The 9,732-nt window shown below is 32.8% G+C and overlaps 2 protein-coding genes across 3 annotated transcripts in view; one reads left to right on the top strand and one right to left on the bottom strand.

Moving 5' to 3' along the window:
• The window catches only part of tatdn3 (TatD DNase domain containing 3), a 10,027-nt gene extending 5,281 nt beyond the window's left edge, over nt 1-4,746 (bottom strand). The window contains exons 1-3 of one of the 2 annotated variants that reach the window (XM_056445471.1): nt 4,585-4,746; nt 3,476-3,508; nt 3,318-3,391 (exon numbers count right to left, since the gene is read on the bottom strand). In XM_056445471.1, the coding sequence (XP_056301446.1) occupies nt 3,318-3,391; nt 3,476-3,508; nt 4,585-4,641 (164 nt within the window). In that variant the 5' untranslated portion in view covers nt 4,642-4,746. Of the gene's footprint in view, nt 1-77; nt 109-3,317; nt 3,392-3,475; nt 3,509-4,584 lie in introns of those variants that run through there. The other variant, XM_056445472.1, reaches the window with a different exon arrangement.
• A 69-nt stretch (nt 4,747-4,815) lies between these two features.
• Nucleotides 4,816-9,682, top strand: nsl1 (NSL1 component of MIS12 kinetochore complex). Its single transcript, XM_056445473.1, has 6 exons — nt 4,816-5,011; nt 6,515-6,593; nt 6,676-6,803; nt 8,914-8,968; nt 9,055-9,122; nt 9,277-9,682. Exons 1-6 carry the CDS (start codon nt 4,844-4,846, stop codon nt 9,493-9,495), a joined length of 717 nt encoding a protein of 238 aa, XP_056301448.1. The 5' UTR covers nt 4,816-4,843; the 3' UTR covers nt 9,496-9,682.
• The last annotated feature ends 50 nt before the right edge of the window (nt 9,683-9,732 follow it).

Below are 9,732 nucleotides of genomic sequence, written 5' to 3'. Positions count from 1 at the left end.
GAGATTACATTCTAACCTATTAGCAGATAAAAATTTCACAAACATATATCAATAGCCATAGACAACTTTTTACTCACAAATGATTCAGAAGAGACATCACCAATAGTCCTGTGGGAGACCCATAAAGTAGTCATCAGAGGTGAAATTATATCTTACTCTATATCTGTAATAAGTTAAAACATGCTAAACTATAATAACCAATAGATTCAATAGAAAAATTAGATCAACAACTTTATCACCCTCTGAAGAACTACTTAAAAAGAGAGTGAATATGATCAGTTATCAATCGAAAAAACCCACCAAATTTGCTTTGGTCTAAAGGGAATGTTTATGAACATGGGGAAAAAGCAAGCCGTTTATTATCTCACCAGATAAGAATTCAATCAGCTTCCAGGCTAATCCCACAGATTTGTAATGCCTCAAAACATCTGATAGTTGATCCTAAAGAAATTAATGATACCTTTAAAAAAATATAACGATTTATACACCTCAGATTTTTTTGGAGATACATCAGGTATGTCATCTTTATTTAATAACCTGAATATCCAGACAATTCATCCAAATCAAAAAGAAATGCTAGAACAACCAATTGATCTACAAGAATGCTTAGATTCTATTAATGCTATGCAAAATGGCAAAACCCCTGGCCCCCGGCTGTACAGTGGAATTTTATAAAGCTTTTGCCCCCAAATTAGCTTCACTTCTTCTAAAAATGTTTGAAAACTCTTTAATTAATTTGGAGCTACCAAAGTCTCTTAAAATTCTTGCAAAATTATTGACCTTCGCTAATTTTAGTGACCTCTCCAAAAAATTTAAATTGACACATTCCAATCTATTTCGTTATTTCCAAGTCCGACACTTTGTTCAAGCCCAGAGCTCAACTTTTCCTGATCTACCACCTGCCTCAATGCTGGATAAAATTCTACAAACTCCTACTGCTCTTAAAGGTCAAATTGCAGCATTATACATGATTATTATGTTTCCAAATGATGCTTTAATTGACCAAATTAGAGGAGAGTGGGTAAAGGACATTGGAACTAAAATACCTGATGAAATAAGGGAAGAGGCTCTGAGTAGAGTAAATGGATCCACTTCCTGCGCACGCCTCAATCTCATACAATTTAAAATTATTCATCGAGCTTACTACACAAAATGTAGACTCTCAAAATATATCCTTCTATTGATGAGGTGTGTGATCGATGTAGAAGTGAAAAGGCAGACTTTTTCCATATGTTCTGGGCTTGTCAAAAGTTGAGTGACTATTGGACACAAATATTTAAAACATTAAATGATGCCTTTGATTTAGAGATAAAACTCTAAACTAAAACTCTAGTGTTGAGTTAGCTATTTTTGATGTACCAGAACACAAAATATCATTGACAAACAAGGGAAAGAATTTTATCGCCTTCGCAACTTAGCAAGGAGAAGAATACTACTTGAGTGGAAATCAGCAGCTTCACCTAAAGCTTCAATGTGGATGTGTGATCTGATTTTATATTTGAAATTAGAGAAAATTAAGTATTTAATGAAGGGATCTGTCCAAAAATTTTATGAGACATGGCAACCTATGATCACATATTTTGAAAAAAGGAAGACTCTCTCCTTTCACTGATTTATATAAAGAAATCTGTGCAAACAGGTTTATTTGTGATCACCAATATGGTTTGGTTTGATATTTATGTAAAAGACCACTATAAATGTATCAGATTATTGATTTGTATTATCATGTACTGTAGGTAATTATTTATTTTAATTATTTTTAAAGTTTATTTATTTATAAATTTTTTCTTTTATTCAATTTTTTTATTATTGTTATTTTATTATTTTTATTTATTTATTTGTATTATTATTATTATATGGAAGCCCGTTCCCGCCACTGAATAAAAAAAACATTAATTGGAAAAAATATATATAATTATTAAAAAAAAAAACATAAAAAAAAAATTTAAGTCAGAATTCTTAGTTATTAAGTCAGAATTCTGAGTTATAAAGTCAGAATTGTGAGTTAAGTCAGAATTGCGAGTTTTAAAGGAGTTTCCTGTTATGGCGATTGGCCATAAATAAAGTGTTAAAGACTCTTTCTTTAGGTTCTCTGCTTGTGATGTGGTATGGATTAGCAGTTTACCAATAAAGGTCAGGAATACACAGTATTTGGTTGACACGTTTACTGAACTGAAATATAAACTAATACAACACTTTTAGATTTAGCCCTTTATAATGTTTATGAATGATATGTCTGCAGCTCCCAAGTACACCACACGAGGGCACTCTTGCAATATGAAACAAATAACAGCTGCGACAAAATGTAAATCATATAATTGTTACACATATAATAGATAAATAATATAGAAATCCTAATTTTAGATTTTTGGAGGAATCACACAACCTATAGCTAGTTTCAGGCGCTCTGTTTATTGCTTTATAATTGCTATTTAGACCAAATTGTAATAATAAAAAAAATAACAAATCCATACGAAAAAATAGACAGCCTAGTTCAACTATATATCTCCTTTTTGAAAGCGTGATGAAGTCAGATATAAAACTCCATTTATGGCCAGTCTGCATAACAGGAAACTCATTTGTAACTCAGAATTGCGACTTTATAACTCAGAATTCTGACTTAAATCTTTTTATTTTATTTTATTTTTGTATTATTATTATATATATTTTTTCCAATTATTATTTTTTTATTCAGTGGCAGGAACGGGCTTCCATATTATTAATATTTTCCATTTTGCTATATTTTTATCTATTCATGTTGTAAGTATATTTTAATTTTATTTGTTTGCTAATTTATTTCGGCGGCAATGTTCAAAATGGGGGGGAAATTACAACCTTGATTGTACAAAATGTTTTATTAAAGCTTGAGAAAATAATCAAAAATAAATGTTAAAAAAAAAGAAAAGAATTTGGAGTCAACAACATGAAAGCATGGATCCATCCTGCCTTGTATCAATGGTTCAGGGTGGTGGAGGTGGTGTAATGGTGTGGGGGATATTTTCTAGGACCACTTTAGTCCCATTAGTACTTATTGAGCATCGTGTCAATGCCACAGCCTACATGAGTATTGTTGCTGACCATGTTCATCCCTTTATGACCACAGCGTACCCATGTTGTGATGGCTACTTTCAGCAGGATATCGTGCCCATGTCATGAAGTGTGAATCATCTCAGACTTGACAGTTCTTGAACATGACAATGAGTTTACTGTACTCAAATGGCCTCTGCAGTCACAGATCTCAATCGAATAAAGCACCTTTGGGATGTAGCCTTATAAAGTGGCCAGTGAGTGTGTGTGTGTAGTTGAGTTCAACTTACATTTTTGACAACTGAATAACTTTCTCAAACTCACTGGCTCCCTCTGTCACTGCAACAAGAGCTTTCAGTCCGGTCTGAAGTTACAGAACAGAAGAGGCATTATTGGATCTTGGTTACCAGCTTTTATTGCTTTATTCATAGGTTTGATAAAAGCTTACCTTTTTAGCTCTCAAAAGTACATCATCAGTGTCCTATAGAGAAAGCACAAAATGAAAAGTTTCATATTCGCACATTCAGACTCTCTCCTTATTAATATGATTTCAGAAAAGTATTGTTTGCAAATTCTAAACAGTGAAATCCTATTAGCATCTATTAAAGACTATCAAAGAGACATTGTTTATTGTCAATTAAATGTTGTTTTGAATTCATTACATGCTATTTCAGACCGAATATTCGAATTAGCGTGGTAAACAATATAGTACAAAAGTTGTAACTGAACGATGGTAATATAAAACCAACTTTACCTTAATCAAAATGACTAATAATCACAAAATACCCTGCTGCAAAATCCAGCTTAAACCAGCCTAGGACGGTTGGCTAGTTTTAGCTCATCGACCAGTCTGGTTTTAAAGGGGTTTTGGCCATTTCCAGGCTGTTTTACCTGGTCTTAGCTGGTCAGGCTGTGAGATAACCAGCTAAAAACAGCTTGACCAGCCTAGCCAGGCTTGGAGCCCAGCCAAAACCAGCTATTTCCAGCTTAAACCAGGCTGTTTCAAGTTGGTTTTAGCTGGTCATTTTCCAGCTTGATCAGCTAAGACCAGGATGGAAATGACCTAGCCTGGAAATGGTCAAAACCCCAAGGCTGGTCGACCAGCTAAAACCAACCAACCATCATAGGCTGGTTTAAGCAGTTTTTTTTTTCGGCAGTGTAGCCTACCATAACATTACCGTTACTACATTAGGCTACGAGGTTCTGTAACAAATCATGTGCAAATAATCTGAAGTGATATGGCAACAAACCATTCCTGCATGGAGTTTACACAATGAATGATACTAACAGTTTACATAAAACACTAACGTTATATTATTAAATTAGATTAAATTAGTTTTGATTGGTGTGGCTTCATTTGTTTATTATGACTTCATTTTAGCATATGAGTGTAGTAAGAGTAACCAGGAAACCTGTTTAGTCTGGTTTAAGGTGTTTTTTCCTTCAGGAATGTACATATTTATTTAAAAATGTAACATATTATCTTATAAAGACCTTGTTCATTATTTTAGATAAGACTTGCGCAATGAAGTCTGAAGACTGAAAGAGTTTTCTTACCGTGGTAAACTCACTCGCTGATATGTGACAGTGACAGTCAATGAACCCTCTAGCCATAGTTTTAGTGTATCTAAAGATATTTTGTGCAGGTTTCTGTGTTAAAGTTGCATTTGAAGAACAATCTCGTTTCGCATTTTTCAATATGTCACTGTGTGAGTAGGGAACGCATCTTCCGCTAAAACGTTTCCTTCGGGTTTATTATATAGTAACACATTTAACTTCCGTTTCCAGTGTTTATTTTGAAAAATAAGCGGCAGTGATGGAGGCAGATCGTGAGAGCGGGCCGGATTTTAGAGTAAATGTCAAGTCGAAAAAAATAGTTAACAATCAGCTTGAAAAGTATAAAGAATTATTTAAAAAGTTACTCGATGGCCAATGCCATATTTCCGAGGAAGACAAGGCCAAACTGCTGCAAGAAATGATTGTGGTAAGTCTTGTTTACGTAAAAGAGTTGCTACTATTGTGCTTATCAATTTTACCATGGTTACACCGTAGTAACACCATACGTTTTACATGTGGCGTTCAAATTAAATAAATTAGGTTACCAATGCACATGCACTTAAAGTGACAGTTCATCCAAAAGTCAAAATTCTGTCATTGTTTATTCTCCCTCCACATGTTTCAAACCTGATTGAGTTTCTTTCTTCTATTGAACCCAAAGGAAGATATGTTGAAGAATGGTGAAAAGCAACAGCCATTGACTTTCATGGTATTTTTTGATTGAAGTTAAGTTGGTTTTATATTCACTCATACTGACTTTCTCCTTCATAAAATTGTCAGAAAAGTATTTTTTGGAAATATATTAGAAGCTTACATCTTTTACCGTACGACATTGTTCACAATCGTGTGATTTGCATGTGATTTCAGACCGATTATTCAAAGTAAGTTACCATTGTAAACAATATATGGAGCATGTAACGAGTTGTTATACTGAATGAATGTGCGAATATAAAACCAACTTTACCTCAATTGTTTATTGATTCTGCTACAGATGTCGATGGCTTCTGCTTTCCAACATTCTTCAGAATATTTTGCTTTGTGTTCAACGAAAGAAAGAAATTCATAAAAATTTAGAACCATTTGATTGCGCGTAAACTGTGATCACATTTTCATTGTCGGGTGAACTATCCCTTTAATTTGATTGTAATCCTTGCTGTATTTGAATTTTCTAATATTATAAAGTACGGCTGCACGATATTGGAAAAATCTAACATTGCGATATATTTTTATTTTGCGATATATATTGATATGAATACAATTTCACCAGATTACTTAATATGTCTATTTTGAAAGAATTTATAATGTTAGACTGATTGGGGTGATTCTGCAGTGGGGGTGCCTCTCAATAAAATCTAATAAACAATCTATAACATTTTTGGGCTCACTCGTTACATTATTTATTTATTTTTTTGTTTTTTTGCAATTAATTTCTGTATTTGCATGTGTATTTTCATGCACATGTTTAGTTAGAGATTGATTAATTAATGTTTAAAATTTGCATTTCCATAAAATCTAATGAACTATCTATAAACTTTTTGGGGTCCCCTGACGCATTTTTATTGTGGTCTGTGCTATTTGCAGTGCATTTCTGTATTTGCATGTGTTGTGAGTATTTTCATGCATAACAATCTATAAATACAATCAAGAAAAGGATACAATTGAAATAAAGTTAAAAGTAATCATAGTTAAGGTCACAAATGGTACCATTTCTGATACCTGGATGTTTTTAAAACCATTATATTATCACATGCATCAAACACGCATGCAAATGATAAATTATAACACAAACTCAACAATGCATATTCTGTGATGTGACTATTGTGAATGAACACACTGCGATATCGATGCTGAAACGATATATTGTGCAGCCCTAACAGCTCATCATTGTCGAAGTCCTTTTGTTTATCTTATTGTGTCTTGTGTCTTTTAGAACTTTGAGTTCACAGTGCAGGAAAATATAGCTATTGGTGGATTGTCTTGGGATGAGACGTCAGAGGAATACTGTGAAGGTAAGTTACTGTCACACTTTCAGATAACTTAATATATTTTGTAAAACAATGACGATTTTGGACAATTGTTGATTGTGTTTAGACGATGAGAGCACAGTAAACAACATTCTGGATGAAAAGATTGTAGAGACCGCCTCCAAACGCAGCTCTTACCCAAAGCAAATACGCAACCATGTCGTGCGATCATTAAAAGCAGAGAGGAAACTTTTGGTGAGACATGCATGTTTCTTTAATTTTCCTGTTTGTCTGTCTATCTATCTTACATATAGACATTTCTAGTACATATACAAATACAAACACATGCAGACACATACAGTTGAAGTCAGAATTATTAGCCCCCTGTTTATTTTTTTCCCTATTTCTGTTTAACGGAGAGAAGATTTGTTCAACACATTTCCAAACATAATAGTTTTAATAACTCATTTCTAATAACTGATTTCTTTTATCTTTGCCATGATGACAGTGAATAATATTTGACTAGATATTTTTCAAGAAACTTCTATACAGCTTAAAGGGACATTTAAAAGCTTAACTAGGTTAATTAGGTTAACTAGGCAGGTTAGGGTAATTAGGCAAGTTATTGTATAACGATGGTTTGTTCTGTAGACAATCGAAAAAATATATAGCTTAAAGGGGCTAATAATTTTGACCTTAAAATTAAAAACTAGTTTTATTTTAGCCGAAATAAAACAAGTAAGACTACAAATAACAACAAATAAGACTTTCTCCAGAAGAAAAAATATTAGCAGACATACTGTGAAAATTTCCTTGCTCTGTTAAATATCATTTGGGAAATATTTTTAAGAATGGAAAAAAAATCAAAGAGGGGCTGATAAATCTGACTTCAACTGTATAATGTGCTGATGAAAACAAACAAACAGACATCTATGAAATAATAGTAACTGACTTTAATATTAACATTAGTCACTAATAGGATAATTTTACTTTTTTATTTGAGCTACTTAATCACAATGAGTTCAGGTCAATTTTAACTTGAAAGTTTTGCATTACAAAAAAACTATTTTTATTAAAGCAACAAAGTCTAAAAATGCTTTAATAGGGATAGTTAACCCAAAAAGGCAAAAATGAAAATTGCTAATACTTACCCTCACGTCTTTCCAAACCCCATAGTTGTGTTGTTCACGTTCTCAAATTAACTCAAATTATTTTTTAATGAAATCCGAGAGCTCTTTGATAAACAGCAAGAGTCATAAGAATTATTGCACTGATTTTTGCTGATAAACATGTATATATGCTTAGTGATTTAAGGAATTAATTTAATTCCATTAATTCTTAAATTATATATTATTATGCACGATATACAATAACATTGTCCATAAAATTCTCACCTATATTGAAAGAAGAAATTGGCGTGGCTCCCAAACTGTGTGAAAGCAGCAATACCACAGTAAACACTCTTCACATTTACTAATTAATAGGCAAGAACTTGCTGATCTGAATATGGTTTTAGTTGGAAAATAAGTTTGCACTGTTTTATATAATAACAGTACAAACAGTATACATTTTAGAAGTAACGGTGAATTAGATGTTCCACGTTTGTCCACTAGATGTCCTCAACTTAAATTGAAAGTTTTACTAAAACATTCTTGACCTAACAGGAATGTTTAAAATACAAAAACAGTTTTAAAAAATCAACTCTTTATAAAAAAAAGGCATTTTTTTCCATTGAAGATCTATAAACATTAAAAATACCAAAATTTTAACACTAACACAAGTTACTGGTGTGATTTAACTTGTTTAACTACTGTGTACTAGGGCTGCACAATATTGGAAAAATCGTATATTGTGATATTTTATTTTTCTGTGATAAATATTGGATATGAATACAGTTTCACAAGATGGTTTGAATCGCTCTATTTGACATTTTTTCTGGGGAGTCTAACCAGTATTTAGGTACAAAAATTGGATGATCACAATGCAAAAAATGCTTTGCTTACTTTGCTTCTAGTCCAAATATCTAAATATTCTTAGATCAAGTAAAAATATAGTTTTTGTTTCACCTTCAGAAGAAACAAATGATATTATTTGAGTTCATCACCAGAACTATAGAAACTGTATTATGTTAAAAAAAAAGGCACAGTATCAGGATGCACTGTATATAGTTTTCTAATTGCAAATCTGTCCACTAGACGGCATAATATATTTGAAAATCAACTCCTGAACTTTCTGTAACTCAAATAAATCCAGGGATATGCACATTTTGGAGAACTGCTTAGTTTGATTCTCTCAGATAGAAATCCCCTGATGTCACGGTATGAATTTAGCTTATATATTTGAACTTGTTTTTCTTTCATTTTAGGGTCTGTATGAACAGACAGTGAAGCCACAAGACATAAAGCCAGATCCAGCTCAAGGTGCGTATCGTATCCCCTTTAATATTTTCTTTTAAACTGTGCTCTATGTGTTATTAATTAGTACCTGTTAAACACTGTTTCCACAGACAATGTCATCAGCAATATATCCGCCGCTGCACCTAGAGTGTTTAAACAAGCCAGTACTGTAATGAAGGTAAAAATCTATATTATGCTTTGTGCTTGACCATTTTATTGTCTAATAACACTCAGAAATATTTAAGTAAACTAATTATCTCAAAGTTTCAGAATAACCACAGACAATAACTGTATTTATATGAACATTCCTTGTATTCATTCAATCCGTTCAGTCTCTGAAAAGTCTGAAACAGGCAGCCGAGGGTTTGCATCAAGTGCTTGTCATGCAGCCTTCAGCAGAGTCGCTGGATATCTACAGAGAAGTGTTGGGCAGCTCAGTTGGAAACGTCTGTCTTTCCATCATCAAAAGAGATGCAGCTGATTCAGAATACAGTGCAGACTACGTCCCTGCAGCAAAAATCACCAAAAAGACTGATGTAAATGTAGTTTAATGTGTATTTGATGGCGTATGTACATTGTTGTGTGGGAATGGGGAAGTGTTGTATTACATGAGGATTGTATTGCATGTTGATTCTTATTCATTTCATGTATATAAATATTCAAGTATGCTGTGTATGTAGCTCAGATGGAAATTCGTGTTTCACCACTTTCCTTTTCCGTTAAATCTGATTAATTATATTTTTAGAGAACTATTGTTCTGTTGTGGTCCAGGTGTACACCACAAGGTG

The sequence above is a fragment of the Danio aesculapii genome, chromosome 20, assembly GCF_903798145.1.
Source record: "Danio aesculapii chromosome 20, fDanAes4.1, whole genome shotgun sequence".
Classification (NCBI taxonomy): Eukaryota; Metazoa; Chordata; class Actinopteri; order Cypriniformes; family Danionidae; genus Danio; species Danio aesculapii.
This window is presented reverse-complemented; position numbering and strand designations above follow the sequence as displayed.

Coding starts and splice junctions, on each gene's coding strand:
- nsl1 (XM_056445473.1), top strand. CDS start 4,844: ATGGAGGCAGATCGTGAGAGCGGGCCGGATTTTAGAGTAAATGTCAAG. Junction 5,012..6,514: donor TGCTGCAAGAAATGATTGTG/GTAAGTCTTGTT, acceptor TGTGTCTTTTAG/AACTTTGAGTTCACAGTGCA. Junction 6,804..8,913: donor AAGCAGAGAGGAAACTTTTG/GTGAGACATGCA, acceptor CTTTCATTTTAG/GGTCTGTATGAACAGACAGT.